The 20,122-nt window shown below is 38.2% G+C and overlaps 1 protein-coding gene across 2 annotated transcripts in view; it reads left to right on the top strand.

Moving 5' to 3' along the window:
* Nucleotides 1-20,122, top strand: part of GXYLT1 (glucoside xylosyltransferase 1) — a 33,283-nt gene that overhangs the window by 6,085 nt on the left and 7,076 nt on the right. The window contains exons 2-5 of one of the 2 annotated variants that reach the window (XM_065642997.1): nt 2,817-2,909; nt 14,333-14,507; nt 15,271-15,396; nt 16,378-16,629. In XM_065642997.1, coding sequence (XP_065499069.1) covers nt 2,817-2,909; nt 14,333-14,507; nt 15,271-15,396; nt 16,378-16,629 — 646 coding nt within the window. The remainder of the gene's footprint in view (nt 1-2,816; nt 2,910-14,332; nt 14,508-15,270; nt 15,397-16,377; nt 16,630-20,122) is intronic. The other variant, XM_065643004.1, reaches the window with a different exon arrangement.

Raw genomic sequence — 20,122 nt, 5'->3', positions numbered from 1 at the left:
CTGGCCCAGCCTTATGGCCTGTCTGATACCTGTTTCCCAAGTCTCTTGCTCTACTTGCAGGCTAGTCTGGCTTGATACTTGCTAGTAGTTATGTGCACCAACATGCACACCCACGTGCTATGTGCACACGTCTCTCCAGTTTCTGGCACTGTGGGCTCATGGGCCCTTATGATCTGTGGCTACCTTTTCATTTGCTGGCACTTGGACCTCTGTGCATGCATGTGCACATGGAATGGAGCCCCCTTTCACCCAGGAAAATAGAAATTGAGTTAAATAAGGAGACCGGTGATGAGGCACACAACATGGCCAATCAGACTGACTGGCAACCTACTTTACATGTGACTGAACCTTCTTTATCTTCTCTCAGTTTTTGCCTTGTCATTCCTCCCCTGTCCACAAGGAGACCCACACCCCTGTAGGCAGTTGGTAGGGTGGTCTGGAAAGCCTCTCCTGTTGTCTTATCTGGTGGATCTTCTGCCTGGCCCATGGGCTGACTGCTGTCCTGCATTAGGGCTGGACTAGGGTGCTCCATATGCCTGGGTTAGATTGGTGGGTTTCCTTCACCTTACATTAGTTTCTGCTTTCTGTTTGTGGAGACTGGCTTTTAATCGCATAACCTGTAATAGATGTGAGCAAAATATCCCTCCCTAATGCTGAAGGTGACTCTTCCTGTCTGACTAGTAACCTCTCTCAGGTAACAGTGACTGTACCTGTTTGATGAACAGATACAGTGCATCTCCCTAGCTTTGTAAAGCACTTATGTCACTCATTTGTAGTCTAAGCTTTTCTCAAGTTTTATTTCAGCTAAAAAAAAAAAAAAGTCTTCATGAGTGGCTTTTTGAATACTGTGAATAACAAGAAGAAAATGCTGTCTGATTATTTCAGGCTCTTAATCTTTTGTATGCAAAAGCTTCATGGAATATGGTAGCATATGGTCAGCTGAGACTTCTGTTGGCAGGGGAATAGTCCTAGTGTTGCATTAGGTAAATTGCATTCATATGTATTCTAGTAACATTTTTGTTTCAAACATGGAATTTATTAATCAGATCTGTGGCTGACAACCTTGTCATTGTGTTGAATGGGATGTTGGAAAGGCCTATTGTGTCGGAGGAATGACTGAGGCATTAATTTGAGCTTGCCTCTTGCCTTGATAGTCTGGATAGGATAGTAGCTCAAGGCAGCTAAGAAAAACACAGCTTGACAGCTGGAAGAGGAACCCGCTGTAATAATAATAAGGTAATAATCTTCCAGACCAGAAAACTGTTTTTGAAAGATAGTCTATTAATTTATCCTAAAAGTAATGAGAGATAGTTACTTCAGAAAGATACATAGTGCAGATCATAAAGATTGTTCTTCAGATAAGCACAAAGTCTTAATGCGCCTTGAAGTTTTTAAGAAACTTCAAAAGCCACAAAGATTAATGTAAGAAAGAATCTGGCAGAGAGAACTTGTGGTTTTATACTATTTATTTTCCCCAGAGGAGTGCAGATATCCCAGTCACAACTTACATTATCCTTTTTTGTGCCTGGATTTTTATTTGTGGAGACCATTTTTAAGTCATGAGATAGATTTACTTGACAAATTCTTGCAAACACATGCATCTACAGGATACGAAGATTTCCTGCGATCTTTACCAAAGAACTGCTCCACCCCCTCAACACTTAATGAGGCTCTGTGGAACAGCATGATTATCAGGTCATTTTTCTCAAGTCTTCAAGAAAGAACAAGTTATGCAGCTTGCCATTTTTTATGCTATGTTTATTAAATCTGGTATTTGCAAAACATTGGCCTTTACAGATACCAAATGACCCTACCAAGATGATGCTGATTCATTTCAAACTTGCAAAGCCAACTTCCAGTAGAGTTCTGAGCTGTGGTCCTTAACTACCTTTTTGTCATCATGCTTTTGTGTGGGTTTTCTTCTTGCACATCTTCCATTCGCAGATACCAGCTTTCAGAGGAGGATCAACGCTATTGGCGTTGTGTCATCAGGGCAGAAAGCAGGAGCATAGGAAATCCTTTGAGTATGCACCTTCCTTTGCAATAATCTGCTTGCTCACTTTAAGATTTTAAATCTTGGTGTTGATTTCCTCACCAGAACCTTTGAAAATACACTTCAATTGCTCTTTAAAAATATTTCCTATATTACTGTTGCATAAAATGTAGTGGTGGACTAGTAAAACCTGTTTTTTTTAGTTGTTAGTATAGCACAAGTCAATAAATTATTAGTCTTCTCATTAGTATGGAGAAGGAAAACTTGCCAGATACGGTGATTATTTCTGTATTGCATTAACCTTTTGTTGTGAAACAGTGGAATTTGTTGATGCTAAAAGCTCTGCTTTTTCCTTAAAAATTGGCTTTGCAGGTTTGTACTGAGTAGAGTCATAGATGAATAGGGACTGTGTTTAAATGGAAAATGTAATTTTGAAAATGAAATGTTCTACTTGTTCCGCTGCTTGAAGTAGACAAAAGTATTGCAAAGATTGAGTTTTTTCAGCAGTTAAGTGTTGCCATTCACTCTATTACCAAAGGACTTACACTAAGCCAAGAACACAGAATTCCAGCCCTCTGTTTTTCTCCCTCTGAAAATACATGGAGAGGAAAGGCTAGAGGATGTGGACCAATCTTCTGTATAAAGATTCCTCCTGGTTAGCACCTAATACCCCCTCTTTTCTATTATCCAAGTTCCATTACATGGCCAGTCTTCTGCCAGGTAATTAACCATACAAGTTATGTTTGAGCTAGAGAATAATCCATTTAACTTTGCCATAAAATCAGTAACATTTATATAGGTTATTTTTGTCTTATCCTGTTAGGTGTAAGAATGTGTCTGTGTCTTTCTGGAATTCCTATTGGATGCTGCCCTCTGATGTTTGTGGAAAGAACTGCTTTTGGGAAGCTGCTTTTAGGTAGGATCTATTATTAAATAGTACTTTATTATTCGATTGCAGACAGGTGTAGCTGATAAGAGTTTCTTGCTATTTGGGAAGGTGACAAAGCAAAATATTTGGATTGCTTCATATGCATTTCACCTGCTTATAATATGGTTGCCTTTAGCTGGGCTTTTTACTACTGTTCTGTTACCTTTTAAAAATTGTAGACTCAAATGTTATTGCAAAGATTAGATTTTTTCAGTTATGTTGCTTCATTAAATAGAGATTTGCTAACATTGGTAAAAGTCTATCTGAATATAGTCTGAAGAGTTACTGGTGAATTAATTATTCTTGATAACTAAAACTTGCTGCACAGTAATACCCATGATGTAACTTGTAATAAAAACTGGCAGGTACGCTTAGTAGTTAAGTTTGGATTTTTTTTGCATCAAGTTACATGTTTTATAGAATTTGAGGAGGATGCTTCATTCAAAAGCACTGAAACAACCATTTTAGAATGTGTTTGAAGATACAGTGTGTTAAAGCAAAGGTTGTGTCCTTACAGTTGCATCTTTAACAATAACTTTAAATGTTTTGATGTGGTTGTTCAGATGCTTTAGGCTGTCAGATTACAGAAGTAGCTTGAAAAGAAATGGATGTAGCCTTGAGCTACTTGACAGATAATGTTCTCTAACCTGCATAGTTCTCTTCAGTATATAATTTAAGTTGTAAGTTAAGTTTTCTTATGTTTAAAATTTTACTGATCATCCTTTGATATGGTTATCTCTTCCTCTTAGTCTGAAGCTTGAATATTTCTAGGGAAGCAAAGAAAAAAAGTTTAGCTTCACAAGACTTAATGTATTTGAAAAATACATTATTATGATTGTGGGAAAGACTAAATCTGTACTCTGTTCCTCTCTGTTTGTGGGCTGTCAGTGCTTTTAAAGTTTGTCAGTTGCCAAGAAGTTACTTGAAGAGGTGGCTTAGATTGATTTTTAGTCTGGTGAACTGTACCTGTAATTTGGGACTGCTGCGTCTTTCTCCTTGCCCTTGGTAGTCAGTGTGTCATCCTCTTAGCACAGAGATTCATCTGATATTCCCTTTGGCAGATTTAGCTGTCTGAATGGAATCAATGTATGTTTGTTGGGTTTTTTGTGTGTTGGTTTTTTTTTTCCTTTTGGGAGTTTAGCTTTATGAAGTTCAGCACATGGGGGTAAACCAAATGTCAAGTAATGTTACGGTAGAGGGCATAGAGGCTTAAGCCTGTGCTTAGTGGAGGGACAGCACATGTTTGTAAGCTTATTCATCCATGGACATCTGAGCCAGTCTAACAGTTACGTAGTGCTGAAAGAGGAGAGTGTCTCGCTGTCTTTTGACCCCACTGCCCATAATGATGTCCATCAACTCCTCACAACACAATGTGATGCACTAAAATAGCAGAACACTTCCTTTCTGGATCTTCTGCCAGGATTAAAGCAAGTGGGAACTTGGAACCAAAAGCAGAGAAACCACATGCAGTTCCTTTGCGTGTACCTTAAACTATAACTTGTATGATTCCATTAAGAATGTTGTGTGTGGCTGTGAAGATGTCTGTTGAAGTGTGCATTGATTATGGCATTACTGGGCAAGTGTGGTTTTTTTCATGGTGAAACAATTGTCATGGCGAACCACTAATATTTGCAAGATCTCATGTTTATACAGTTTGACACTGGAAGAAAAAAGCTGCTTGAATGTGTGGAGGAGATGTGTTGTTCAGATTAATCATTTTAGATTGAGTTTCATTATTTTATCACTATATTACTCTTAAAATAATCTGCATATGTTGTGCTAACTCTGGTGCTTGTTGAATTCCTCAGTGAGCTGCTCTAACTTCAGAGGTGGCCTCCTTGCCTCTCCCAAACTTGATTTATTTCTTGTTCTGTTTATAGTTCAGTTGTTTTCAGAGAGGCGCACTGTGTGAGAGAAGCACCAGGGAAGGTGGCAGAGAGGAGGAGAAAGTGCACCCTCTGTGGATGGCAGCAAGCAATTACGATGGCTCAGCATCTGAACCTGCTGGCTGAGCCTCATTTCCTTGGATGTGCTGGAATAACACAGAAGATGGTTGCAGTTCAGTTTCAGCTTTGGAGAGGAGTTATAGTTTTGTTCAACTCTCAAAATACGTGCATTTTACTAGTTGAGAAGTTGAATAGTTTAGACCTCTGATACCATCTTATGGTTCCAAACTAATACTTAGTAGTTGTTCTCAAGTTTGCAGTCAGACTTTTGGAGGAAGCGAAATGAAGCTAATTCCATACAGGTTTATTAACCACAGCAAATGAAGTCTAAAATTCTTGTTTTCTGAGATAGTATTTATAGGGCCAATTCAAGATTCTTAATGAAGATGAATCCTCTTGAAAGATTTTTCTGTAAAAACGCAACATCGTGGTTTTAAATTTGGTATCTTTTGAAAAAGAAAGGAGTGAGACTTCTACCATAATGTCTTATTCCAAATAGTTTGATCCTGGGTTGACTAGGCCTTCATGTTCTTGATAAGTGCAGTTGTTGTAGTGAGGTGCAGAACAAAGCTGGTCTCTGAAGAGACTGGGAGAGGGATATGAGAAAAGCCTAAGAGTCACATATGTAATTGAAATCTTAGGATGGCTAACTCCACTGGCTGTAGATGTGCGAACAAAACAGTGAGAATTTCAATGAGTTTGCTTTTGATAGAAATGGCAGAGTCTGGTCATTCAACTGCACTATCACCTACCCTGAATCTTCTATTTGGCCTGGTTTAATCAATTAAAAGAGAACACCACTATTTATCCAGGTCATAAATCAGTTTGTGAATGGAGATTCTGGTGTTCTCTTCCTTCTGTTTCAATAAACTAGCTAAATGAGTTTGCACAGAGAAGCAGATCATATAGCCAGAATTTGCCAATAGTATTAATAGATTAATAAAATTTATCTCAATGTTAGAATGTCTCCTTGCCCTTTACCACTGAACTCTTCCAAACATTGGAAGGTAGTCCTTCAGTGTTTGGATTCTTAAGTCTTCTTTGAAAAAACTTAGCTTTATCTCTGATTTTAACTTGACATTCTAGTTGAATTTGGGTGGGAGGTTTTTTGGTTTTGTTTTTGTGGTTTTTTTGGTGTGTGTGTGTTTTTTTGTTTGTTTTGTTTTCTCCTGGATATCAGAACCACAGGGATTTGTTTATCCATGAGAGAAAGAACGTGGCATAGACATTTTTGAAATGCAGTTTGCTGCGTCATTTCCTCCAAGTAGCTGTAAGTGTATAAAGTGTGAAGTGACAAGTAACGATCTGCGGATTTATAAGACTCAAGTTAGTATAATAGTAGAGTTGGAGACCTACAGAGGAATCTGGAAATTTTTTACGAGAGAGGTGTATATGTAGACTTCAGTATGGCTCATGCTGTAGTTAATTCAACATCATTTGAAATAGATGAGCCCTGAGCAGTTGCTGATTCTAATAATGCATAATAAGGATAATGTCTCTGTAAGTTAATCTGTGCAAGATCTATTGCTTGTGCTCTGGGTGGGAAGGATTTTTTAGCTATTCTGCCCCCACGTTTTATATCACCATTCTGATTATCAACATTGTTGAGACAGAATGTCTTGTCTTGTGCTTTTGGTACAGAATATTTCTTGTTAGCTTTTGCAGTGACAGAGGAAGCATGAGATCACTTTTACATGTAGTAGTACAGAATTTGTTAAACATTTAAAAAATGCTGATACAGATAACATGATGCTTAGATTTCACATGATCTAGATTATGCGTGTCATTTCTGGTACACCTTTCAATGTTCCCAGTGTCATCTAGCTGGTATGGCTGTTTATTTTCTATTGATACTGATAAGGAAGAAATTCTTAGGGGTCATTACCATGGTTTTCTGACCTGCCTGATTTCAGTTTGTTGGATGTTGCTTCTAAGTGGGTTTTAACTTGTGTTGCCTATTAAAAAAATAAATGGCCTCTTTTTTAAAAATTTTTTTTTTTTTTAGTATATTGAGGTCCTAGTGGTGTGGATATATTAGAGATGAATTGTGACAGTCCTGAAAAACAGGACTTCTCTAAACTAGCTAGTTCATTGGAGGATGGGTCTTCAGACTTTTTAATAGATTTTTAAGTGACTAATATGTTGTAACTTCAAACCTAATCTATTGAGTTTGTAGTTGAATAAATGACATTTGGACATCATATGCACTGGTATCATTAGCATACTTTAACAAGACTCTGATTGTGACCTATTGCTAATTCAGTGCAGTAGTAGAAAGTTAAAAAGCTGAGCAAAAACTAGAATTTTCATCCCTTTCAAATCCAGATAGTTTCTGTAGTTACCTTGATCCCACTTATTATAAATGTGGGAATGATTTAACAGTTACATTTTAATCAACATAGGCTTTGTTGCCTTCTCACTCTGCCTTTGTTTGTTTGTTTTTCTGGTGACTAAAGGCTGCTGCATTGGGCTCCTTAATGATCGATTTAGATCAAACAAAGCATTAGAAGAAAAAAGGATGTGATAATTAAGCCATCTGTATTGTATTTACATATCTACCATTTGTTTTTCTGAGGTATATCATGGTACCAGGTTTGAAATAATACCGGTTGAATAGTTGAAAATATTTTCCCTGACTATTCTATGCTAATTGTTAGAAAACTTTTATGGGTAAAATATTTGCACTGATAAGGCGGTTAGGTTTTTGTAGTGAAGAAGAAAACATATTTGTAATAGGCTTCTGTTTGTTCTTTTTGCAATTGTAAACAACTTTAACATGGCCGAACATGGCAACCTAGTCCATTTGGTTATAATATCAAGGAAAGTTAGTTTAATGATGTTGTAGAAGGACTGAGAGACTTTATTAAGGAACCTTGCATAGGAAGCTGAATATTGTGTGCATTACAGACCATATGAAGAAAGAGCAAAGAAAAACAATGTAGCTCTGTCAGGACCAGTGTAGGAAAACTTGTTTTGATGTAGAATAATTTTTAAAATGCCTTTTTTGTAACCTACAAAAGAATTCTTACGTCCTTGTATTACCATTATGTAACATGGTGGTGATTGTACATAAAAACTAGTGGTCTAAGTTAAGATGATGGCAATGTTCTTGGAAAATGACAAATATTTTTACATTGTTCAAAACTCATGCAATTATATTAAAAATGGTAACTCCTCATTGGGCCAGAATAAGATTTGAAAGGACAACTGAGGTGAATTTATTGCTTCAGTTATTCATACCACTCTGCTTTCAGTACCTGGATGCTGGTCTTTCCTTCCTTGGCTTCCACAGCCATGTTAAGGGAACAGGAGAGGACAGCTTGCTTGCCAGGGAAGGTGAGTGAGGGGCTTCCTGATGATCCCTGGGCATGTCCTTAGTAGTACATCCAGTGGGTGGGAAACAGGAAATGTAGCCCATGAAGTTTGTAACACATACCGTTGTTCCTTTGTGGCTTTCTGTAATAAGTACCACTATACTTGAATGTGCTTTAAAAATAGGAGAAAAATAAAATTACCCGTGGTCACAACGACAGCTCTTTGAACGATACCAGGTCACGCTAGATGCTGTAATACGGCTGCTGCTCTGGAAGGTTTGGAGCTTGGAAGGTGGCAGGAGAAGCTGTTTTACTGTAAGTAAAGCAAACTAGGATTGGGACAGACTTAATGATCACAAATTAGATGGACTTATAGACAGGATTCCTTATGTCTGTCTGGGTGTTCCTGAGGATTTTGTACCCTCTCACCCATGCTCTTATTTTGTTAGGTAAGAATAAGAGTAGGAGAACCCTACCTTAAATGTATACAGGAGACTCCTCACTGCAGTACCAAGTCTAGATGGCAGAGCTAAGATCTTCATGGAGCTGGTGAATATTTTAGCGACAATACCATTTGGGTTTTTTCCAAGAAGTTCAGTTGGTATGCAGTGAAGGTTCTAGAAGTGTACAACCCATCAAAGCATACCTCTGTAGCTTACTAGCAAATTATTAATAATTTTAGTTGACCTAGAAATGCTAATTTAATATACAGGGTGTCATGTTATACATCTTTAAAAACAGGGCAGTGTCTTGACAGATAGGCTCTGGAAAATCTTGTTGTAGCAGATTCACTGAGCATATTGAACTATGTTCTTTCGTCAGAGGTTATTAACCCACAGCGGAATTAATCAGTATGGAATGACAGTCTACACTTCAACACAGAAATACTTCAAGGAAAGGCTTGTACCTGGCCTTATGCTGATGACAAGCATCATGTTTTAAAGTATGTTTTTGCTTTCACAGTGTCAAAGTGGATTGTTTTTAATGTGTTTTGTAAACTCATGGAGTATGTGTCATGCTTTTGCTCAAGTGATTTATTTCATTTATTTTTACTGTTCCTACCACTCATAGAATCATAGAATGAATCACAGAATCATAGAATGTCCTGAGTTGGAAGGGACCCACAAGGATCATCGAGTCCAACTCCTCTCCCTGCATATGACAACCCCACAGTTCACACCATGTGTCTGAGGGCATTGTCCAGTCTCTTCTTGGACACTGTCAGGCCTGGGGCCGTGACACCTCCCTGGGGAGCCTGTTCCAGTGCTCCACCACCCTCTGGGGGAAGAACCTATTCCTAATGTCCAACCTAAACCTCCCCTGGCACATCTTCCTGCCATTCCCTCGGGTTCTGTCATTGGTCACTAAAGAGAAGAGATCAGCACCTGCCCCTCCTGCTCCCCTTGTGAGGAAGCTGGAGCTGCCCTGACATCTCCCCTCAGTCTCCTCCAGGCTGAGCAAACCAAGTGACTTTAGCCACTCCTCATACGGCTTCCACTCCAAACCCTTCACCAACTTTGTAGCCCTCCTCTGGACACTCTCCAGTAGCTTTATATGCTTTTTATCCTGTGTTGCCCAGAACTGCACACAGAGCTCCAGGTGAGGCCGCCCCAGTGCAGAGCAGAGCGGGACAATCCCCTCCCTGCCCGGCTGGCGATGCTGGGCTGGATGCACCCAGGACACGGGTCCCTCTTGGCTGCCAGGGGCACTGTTGGCTCATGTTCAACTTGCCGTCGACCAGAACCCCCAGATCCCTCTGCAGAGCTGCTTTCCAGCATCTCGTCCCCCAGTCTGTATGTACAACCAGGTTTGCCGTGTCCCAGGTGCTCTCATGTGTAATTAGTATCCACAGACAAATGAAGTTCTCTTATTTGTCCCTTAACACTCAAGTCCTGTCACAGCTTCCTGCTCAGTATCTTCTAGTGGACTACAAGTGCATTCTTCATTCTTCCAATTTAATTACCTGAGGGTTTTTTCCCCGCTACAGGAGCTAGGACTATCACATTATTGGACTTTTTTTTCTTTAGAAATTAGGGCTCTCAAGTTTTCCTTATTAGTCGATCCAGAAGCCTTACTAAAATACACTATATTTCACTCTATTTTTCTTTTTCCAGCTTCTCCACTGGGTTGTCCCACATCAAAACTTCAAGCTACTATTAGTTAGAAATTTACGTATAAAAATCTGCATTTGTATTTTTATATTTTCCATGTTGTGTCTGAACTTTTTTTTTTTGAAGTATCTCCTCACTTTTGAAAATGTCTTAACATTTTGAGAACCCGAATTTGAGGTTCAATAGGGGTATTGCTCTGATACCACAGTGTGATACTCTGATACCAAACTTGCTCAGGTTCAGACAAATTATAGTTCTTGTAAAATACTTTTTGTTTTGCTCATGCTCATCTCAGCTACTGAGCTGCTAAAAAAAATCTGTATTGCTGAAAAAGTTGTGTCATTAGGTCATACCAGACTCAGGGTTGTCTAAATGAACAAGGTTTTCCTGTCCTTGTCTTCTGGTGACGTAGTTGCATGACTAACCGCAGTAGAGAGCGATGGGGGAAAGTCAGGGAAAAGAGTTACAGAGGATGGAAAATTTGGGAAAGAGAAGTAGAGAAGGGAGCAGTTGAGGGCAGATAATTTCGAAAGGAATAATGGGAAGGACCCAAGACCATATCTACATGATATAATATTGAAGAAGGGACTGAGATGAGTCATGGCATAGATAACTGGCTCTATGCATGGAGCATGTTAATATTGAAGGTGAGACTGCAGAGCTCAAGTTGGTAAGTTCTGCTGTACAGCAGAAACTCTATGCTACTTCTAGTGGGAGGAGGAGGAAAAAGTGACGAAAGATGCTGGCAGTGGAGGATTAGCACAAGAGGTCAGTAGTCAGTTGAATGAAGATGGGGCAATGATTTCCCTCCGGGAGTGGACGGAGATGTGTATGAAGGGAGAAGAGCAGCACTGAGGCCTGATTATTAAAAAGGAGGCTGTGATTGCTGGTGGTCTGTATGCAGGGAAGTCAATTGCAGCTTATAATCACTTAAGGATGTCTCTTCATCGAGTCTCAAGTAAGAACCACAATTCTGGAGTCTCATAACTTCTCCAGCTGTAATATGTCTCTGAGACCTAATATGTCTCATCCCCTTCTTAGTGGATGGTCCCCAGAGGGAATGGCGGCCTGTTCTTTCCAATGACTTCTTGCTCCATCTGCTTCAGGGATAAAGCTTTGTGTTGTGGACTTACAGATCTGAACTCCAGCTGTTCCCCATATTGTGCAAGCTGAAGTTCAGTTGTTATTAGCTTTTTCTAAATATTTTTTTGCCTTTTCAAGAAATTATTTTTAAGTACAGGTTCAAAAAATTGAACTAGTGAAATTAGAAACTCATAGAGCACATCACATGAACCAAGTGACTGGAACCGCATTATGATTGGTCTGGTTTTTGTTGTGTGGCTTGAAATGTTATTTTATTCACAGATGTCAGTAGATGTAGAAATAATAAAATACAGACTTTTAATCTGAATGCATTTTAGAGTAGCTTTGGCATATTTTTCATCATACTTTATTCATGGAAAGCCGTGTGTTACATGTGGTTCAGGAACTTGGCTTTCAGCTATGCAATTTGAGTAGGTTGTGCCCTTATTTATCACATGACCTTGCAGTGTCACTCTAGGCTCTCATGACTTCAGGGCTTAATTATTGTAATTCTCTTTTCAGTGGATTAGTGATGAGGCTAATCTGTTGCTTGCAGCTGGTTCAGACTGCAGCAGCGTACTTGTGGGCTTCAGCTACCCTCATCACATTCAGCTTGCCTTGTGTTTTTTACATTAGCTACTTACTACATGGTGTAAGATTTAAATTAGCTTTATGTATAAAGGTCTGAATGGGGTTGCCTTTGTTACATTTAGACATTATATGTTTCTTTTTTCGTGTTAACCTGAACTAATTTTTCAGGTTTTGCTGTGAGACGACTTCTTCTCTGGAGATATTCAAAACCCGCCTGGACGCCTTCCTGTGTAACCTCACCTAGGTGTTCCTGCCCTGGCAGGGGGATTGGACTAGATGATCTTTCGAGGTCCCTTCCAATCTCTAACATTCTGTGATTCTGTGTGATTCCGTGAGACTTTAAGTTTTCAGTCTGTGGATTAAATCTGCTGAATATAGACATCTGCGTATAGGTATCTATGTCAAGTAGGTCTTAAGCGGCCATTAAAATGGAAAAAGCATAGAGAATGATCCAGGTGACTAGCCATTAAGTTTCTGAGAAGTAAAAGGCTTGTGTTAATTGAGAAGCACTTGGGTATCCTAGACTTCTCCTTAGGACTAGTAGACACAACATGATCTTTGAGACACACAATCCTTTTGGACTGGCATCTGAAGGTCAGGTGGGATATTCCAGAGCTTATTAAATGGCACTATACCTATGTTAAAAAAATTGAATCAAGCCCTAGATATTTTGAAATAAGATGAATTGCTATCTGTGCTCCATATCCTGCTCACTAGATCTGCATTTGCTTTAGCAAGACTTTGTACACAATCCCATATGTCAGCAGCTTCATTCAGGTGTTTAGGTGTCCTATTTTACATCTGAATCCTACCTCTTCTGAAACTCAGAATGTTTTTTAAATGCAGCCATTATTTATGGCATTAAACTTCAGCAGTTTTACAGTGATATCTTTGCTTATATTTTGCTTCATGAACTCAAAATAATGTGTGTTGCTCTTCTGTGCCTTAAAGAAAAAAAGGCATATTTGCATAGTATTTTTGTCAATTTAAAGGAAAACTTGTATGCATCTGAATGTGTTTTAGTTACATAAATTGGGTAGAGATTATGTGCTAAGAATCACATTTGTTAATTTCTGTTTTGAAGTGTCTCTCTCTTTGGCAAGTTTTGAAGAGGGGCTGGTATGTTTGCCAAGCATTTCTCTACTGTTGCTAGTTTGGGAAAGACTTTTCTAACTTCAGAAAACTTTTGTCTGCGTATCTTGGCATTAAACTTGTAATTTAAACCTTCAGATGCTATTAGTTCTGTTAGCACCACCCCCCCGCCTCCTGTAGTCTGTGCAAATAGCTCAAGCACAGACTATTGTTTTGAAGACTGGCTTTGAGTTGACATGTTTGAAACCTTTGAAAGCTTTTCTGCCTAATTAAATACATGAAATCCAGGAGAACATGGTTTTAGGTTTAGTATGCTCACTATGTTTGCCACCAAGCTAATGGTATCTACCTGATTATAATTTTAGCCTATTGTATTAAAAGAATGAAATAACTTTTAAATGTACCCGCTTTAATACATACCAGGCACTTCTCTCTGTAACTGTTGGGCGTATGTCTTCGGGGAGACCACCTTGCACTGCTTTAGCCCCAAGGACGTGGGCAGTGCATGTGGTCAGTGTACCAGAGAGATTTTCCAGAACCACTGGGAGCACCAGGACATCCCACAAGGTCATTTCAGCCATTAGTTTCCTCCCCTTCCAACCCAAGTTGTACTCCTGCAGGAGGGCAGGTGGGGGGAGAAAGCTTTTTGCGTTTTTTCCAGTGCTTAGGAGAAGCCCTGAAGCATGGGTTTGACAAAAGGACTTACTGGAGCAGAAAACGGACAAAATGCCTAGATCACTCAAAAATGTTCTTAACAGAGCTTCTTAAAAGTAGGATTTATCTCACTTTTGTTGTTGAGTTTAATTCTGCTATATTTGTCATGTTTACCTATCTCTGTATAGAGTCTAGGGAAAAAGGAGAAAATGAACTCCTGCAGCGACTTAATGTGCTGTCAGCCTTTCACATTTCAGTGTAACTTCATGTGATCTTTCTTTTAACATAGCTATTTGATGGGATTCCTTGGTAGTTATAGACAGCAAAATTACAAAGAAAATAAAGATTTGTTTGTTTAGTTTTTGTATAGCTCTTCCATACCTTGTTTCTCCCTGATGGGCTGGGATGGTGGGAGTGAATATGAGAATATTTCAAGTTAAATGTAAGTCTGTGTACCAGGCGTAATGCTGTAGGTTCGTGTGTTCTATTTGAGTTATCCTTTGCTGGTTTAAATAAGATAAAGGATATTTTGTTAAATTACATGCTGCTATAAACAGTAGAGGTTTTCTTTAAGCCATTGCTAGGAATAATGTCAAATGAAAAAATGTTTTTTGTATTAGATACAATTATATGAAAACACATCCTTCTGAGAAAATGCATCTAGCAGTGGTTGCCTGTGGTGAAAGACTGGAGGAGACTGTTACTATGTTGAGATCAGCCATTATTTTCAGCATCAAACCTCTCCAGTTTCATATTTTTGCTGAGGACCAGTTGCATGAGAGTTTCAAAAACATAGTAAGTATTTTCTGATTTGTCACTTTGAATCTGTTAAATACAAACCTGATGTTCTGAATATAAACCTTTTATCTTGTGTGAGTTTATTTAAAGTCTTTACAAGAGAAAATAGAGATCTATCCTTTTTTGCCTCTGTGCTTACAGTAAATAAGTCAGCTTTATATTTTCTAAATAAAGTGAAATGTCAGTCTTTGAAAATGGTAGATATGGTGATGTCTAATTTTAGCTACATCCAGTTAATGAATATAACATCATGACTGAAGTGGCAGTATTAGAAGCTGACTAGTACATAGCTGTGGAGGGTTTTACTATTTTTTTGCTTCAAATATCATACAAACTATGATGTTAGTGTGTTATACATATTAATAGAATACACTAATGTCATGCGAACAGTAACTGTGGCAAAGTTGGGTGAAGTTATTTTAAATTGAGAAAGACTTCATTGGTATTTCTCCTGTGGAAACTAGTTAAGAGTGGAAGAGGTTTCATCTGATGTATCTACTTTTTGTAAATACTAATGTATTTTACTTGTTCTTTTGTACGTGTTCTGATATGATGTGTTTTCTTTATAGTGGCCTGCAGGTGCCAATTTTTGTTCAAGTATTTGGAATATTTGACAGATTATTGTAGTTCAGAAAGCATTTCTGTTATGAAACAGAAGTGTTGCAGTTGTGTTCAATTATCAATTTGAACGAGGGATTAATTTCTTTTTTGTAACAGAATTGAACTGAAGTAATTCGTGTGATCTCTTCTTTTCATATAGCTTGATGGCTTCATCAGTGAAGAAAAAGTTAATTACACACTATATCCAATAACATTTCCAACTGAGAGTGCAGCAGAATGGAAGAAACTGTTTAAACCATGTGCTTCACAAAGGCTATTCTTGCCAGTAAGTTATTCTGTAATAGGACAGTACAGAGGTCTGTTTACAAAACATCAAGGTATCCCTGTTAATCTAATTTCTGCTTAGTTTTAAATCAAAAACTATTACTCTTAAAAGTTACTTTTATGACATCCATAGAAAAACCCCAGACTTTAACCTTCTGGGATACTAATACACTAGGGAATAAAAGTCCTTTTCCCACTTGCTCCGTTATGACACGTATCCTCAATTAGTGGTGTAGGTCATGTCATCCTCTCAGAGGTAAGAAGGATTTATCACACCTCATCTGCTCATTTACTTAGAAAGTTTCCTGCATGTGCAGGTCTGAGAAGAATTAGAGAAAATGAGACAAGAAAAGGGCTATCATTGCCAGTGCTCTGTGCAGCATTTTCTTTGCTGATCTAAGGCACTTCAGAAATCATACTTCAGACGAGGTGAATTATAGCAGTGGCAATCGCCATCCCTGGAGATATTCAAAAGACGTGTAGATGTGGTGCTTAGGGATATGGTTTAGTGGTGGACTTGGCAGTGCTAGGTTACGGTTGGACTCAATGATCTTAAAGGTCTTTTCCAGCCTAAATGATTCTATGATTCTGTCACCCACATACTGTCTCTTCTAGGGCTCCCAAACCCTCTCCCTTGTTTGATTAGATGCATAGGAAAGCAAGGGAACAGGAGGAAGATGGGAACTCCTGTTATGGTAATGTTTCATCTGGCCTGCAACCTACTGCTGAAGAGTAGGGTACAAAATACAGACTGAGTGCCTTTGCATGACTGTTCTATATAAAACCTCTGTTTCACTCTACAAAAATTCTCAAAAATGAGAGAAGGGGGAACAATGGAAAATTTATTGACTGCAAACTCTCAGTCTAAAGTGCATGTGACAAAAATGTGTTAAACTTCATTGTGTGATGGCAGCAACTTCTTTTTCATGAAGAGAAGCTCAATAAAACTTAAGTTTCATTTTAAACTTTTTTCCTCTCACAGTTAATCCTCAAAAATGTGGATTCACTACTGTATGTTGATACTGATGTCCTGTTTTTGAGACCTGTTGATGATATTTGGTCTTTTTTGGGAAAGTTCAATTCCACACAAATTGCTGCAATGGCACCAGAACATGAAGAGCCTCGTATTGGGTGGTATAATCGCTTTGCTAGACATCCCTATTATGGAGTCACTGGAATAAATTCTGGAGTCATGTTAATGAATATGACACGTATCAGAAGAAAGTATTTCAAGGTATGTCTGTTGCCTTTATTGCATTTTCTGTGGTTTTACATCCTTTAATTCTAATCCTCTTTCAAATTCATGTGGGACAGTAATTTTCAAAATAATTTTCTTGTAATTGGAATAATGCTCTAAAAGTATACTGTGTTTAAAATGGTACCTAACTTGTGTTTTTTAAATGTGATTCACTGTAAGACTTGGAATTCCTAAATTTCAAGTGTGCTTGATTGTTTTCATTCTTGTAGTTCTGAGAGATCCTGTGAATTGATACAGTTTTCTGTAAATTACATTTGTTGATAGATATTCTGATTGATTTCTTCACAGTAGAGGGCAGAGGAAACAGTTTAACATACTGTATACTAACTTTAAAAATGTGTGTAGCATCATGGCCAGGAGGTGGTGCTAAAACATTTAGTAAGGTGTTCTAACTGTACGGTTTCCAAATTTAGATCTTTTACATTGTAACCAGGTGGTGATCACCTCAAGTATCTTTTTTATTTACTTTGAAGTCGTAGTTCTTGTAGAGAACTAAGTTCATCCTGAGAGTACTTACTAAAGGAGTGTGTGCAGCATCAGAAATGGCTGTTGTTTCACAGACAGGAAGTTTTTTCTTATATGCTTGAAACACAGGTGAGGAAGATTGTGCGTCATATTTGGTATGGGGAATCAGAACAAAAAAAAAAAGTCTTGAATTGTTGTGAAAACATTGATCTTAATGCTCTTTCTCAAATTGTTCAGTACATACTGTATTAAGCAAGTCTGCTTGATGAGTTGCAGACTTAGCATTCATACAAGTAAGGAAAGGAACTGAAATTGGAGTGAGCTACCTTGTACTATGCAAATATACTAAATATTCAGAATTATAACAGGGCACTTGAGAAAGGGAGGCAGAAACAGAGAAAAGCTTCTCAATAGCAAAGCACATGATTCAAAGCACTTTTTGATGGCTTTTGTTAACAAAAAACAAATAATTAAAAAAAAAGCCAAAAAACCCCACAAACAAACAAATAAAAAACCCACCAAAACTAAAAAAAGCCAACAATCCAAAACAAAGCAAAACTCAAAAAAACCCCTAAAAAATATAACTCCCTCCTCCACCCCCTCAACAACAACCCAAAACCCAACAATTAACCCTGCTCCACTTCAGTCATTTTAAATGTTAGAAATAAAGCATTTTCTGCCATTAATCATTAGCCATCATTCTTTGACATCCTTCCCAGGGCTTTACTGTCGCTTCAAACTTCTCTTTCCATCTCCGATGTATATATACTTCTGGCCCTTGCTTTCATATTTCTTCTGAACTTTATACTTGTCCAGGAATGGTTGTGTGTGCACTGTGGCTATTTGTCAAATGTTTGAGACCAGTGGTGCATGTAAAGAAATATTCTTTCACTCTTGCTTGATAGTAAGAACTAAAAAAGAAATTTTAAAAGATGGTTTGTTCTATATACCGGTTTTGTGTTTTCTTTTTACTTTTGTGTGTGCAGCTTTTAACATGTTTCCTGAGAACTTACTTCTTGCATTAATTTAATCTTTTTCCTTCCATTTCTGTGCTTCCCCCCACCTGCTTTGGTCATCCTGTACATTTTTCCTGGAGTCTTAGTCTGATTATCTTGAACAAGAAATACAGATATAATGTTTGGATGCATACTGTTTTGACATATATGTATTTTCTGTTTCAGCTGAAGCATTTGAAATGGCCTCTTTAGGTACCCTTCTTGGTTTAAAATCTTGCCCCAGTATCTTTCAGTCTCTTCTATAACAAATGCTGAGCATCTAGCTGAGCATCCAGGTGTTTTGCCTCTGTCTTTGTACGTTCCTGGCAAGTGTAATGTTTGTTATTTGTTCAAGCTTTGAATTTATAGAAATAGTTACTTTCTCCAGTGTGACTGGCTTGGTAAGACTCTGCATTAGACTGTACTGCCAGTGACTGAGGTACTTATCAGACCTCCTCATGATTTCTAACTCATGCTGCTGACTTAGTTCTTCCACCTGTTGGACACACTGGAGAAATGTCCTATGGTATCAAGCTTGTGGAACATCACAGGGCCTTAAAATGCACGAGCTCTGTTACAGAAACTCTGCTGTTTGTGGAGACTTGCAGGGACTTTGTTGTCATCTTCAGGTTCTTTGAATGTATTGAAAGGGTGATTGGTCAGTATGAAAAGTTGCAAGCCCCACAGCAAAACTTTGAAAAGGGTTTAGCATAGTTGAGACTACACGTTAGGCCTGAGAGAGTGTATGGCTTCCTTTGTTTACTGATGGCAAAGAAGCTACTAGTTTCAAGCTTTTAGAAGAGAGGTAAAACAAATTCAGGGGTAGGGACTATTCTAATGCCCCTTGCCAGCAACACTGCAGATGCTTTTGGACCTTGCTGGTACTGTCCCATGTTGTGTCCCATTAACTATTCCAGTCAAATACAGTAGAACTAGAAAATGCTTCATTGTCTTATAGGAAGGACCAAATTTGTTTATGTTCATTCAGGAGACTGAACACATTCCTCAAGGAATATATAAGTTCTAGGAATTCTTGTATCTCTAAAAAGCTGCCTGTAGATCTTTTTTATGACTATCTAGTGGCTAGAGCACTTGTCTAAACAGTGGAAATTTTGATTCAGGATATTCCTCCAATATGATGGATTTAAAACTGTGGCTTCTTTGTCTATTGTAGTTTCTTCAGCCTGGAATTACAGGCCGAGCTGCTTGAGGCCTTTAAGCATCTATCTTCTGTTGTCGTCTTGATTTGTAAGAGTCAGGAGGAACTAGAAGATGAATAGATAAAAAGAACTGGAGACTTTAGCCAATGGTTATAGTGGTCACCTGAGTAGCAGAAAATGTGTAATTCCATGTATTGCTTAAGGATTAAATCGTCTTTTATCCATTTATTTATTCAAGCCTCAGCCTTCTCAGGACTGTCAGGTCTATTCATTTCAACAAGCACCCTAGGTATTTGGCTATCCGTGGTGCCTAATGGAAGTTGTCACTCCTGTTTCTATTTGTCTTGTGTGTTTTGAGACTGTGTATATAAATACAGTACAAATGTGCACTGCATATATACATCTATATGCACACATGTATACATATATACAGATACATATGCATGCACATACATGTTATTGAATATAGTGTGGTCATTAAACAGTGCAGAACTGGACGTAAGACTAGAATTGGTAATGAAACTTCTGATGGGTAGTGCGTACCTGTTGTCTTTGCTAAGCAGTAATTAGAAAACGGGAATGTAAAACATGCCAAAGTATTTAGGAGATAGAAGAACTAATAGTAGGAGACTCTTTTTTTGGACTTGCATACCTATAGATGTAGATACTTTTATACTCAAAGAGACGTAGCAGATACAGTGTTTTAACAAAAAGTCCTAGAGCACTGAAGCTTTGTAAATAGAGAACAATGACTTCTATAAGATTTATTAGGAAACTTAGTTGTGATGCCTCAGACATGGGCAGTCATGGAAAGGAATGAGCTCTTAGAAAATCAAACAAGGCCCAAAC

Source organism: Caloenas nicobarica, chromosome 1 (genome assembly GCF_036013445.1).
Source record: "Caloenas nicobarica isolate bCalNic1 chromosome 1, bCalNic1.hap1, whole genome shotgun sequence".
NCBI lineage: Eukaryota > Metazoa > Chordata > Aves > Columbiformes > Columbidae > Caloenas > Caloenas nicobarica.
Note: the sequence above shows the minus strand (reverse complement) of the source record. Positions and strands in the feature narration are given on the sequence as shown.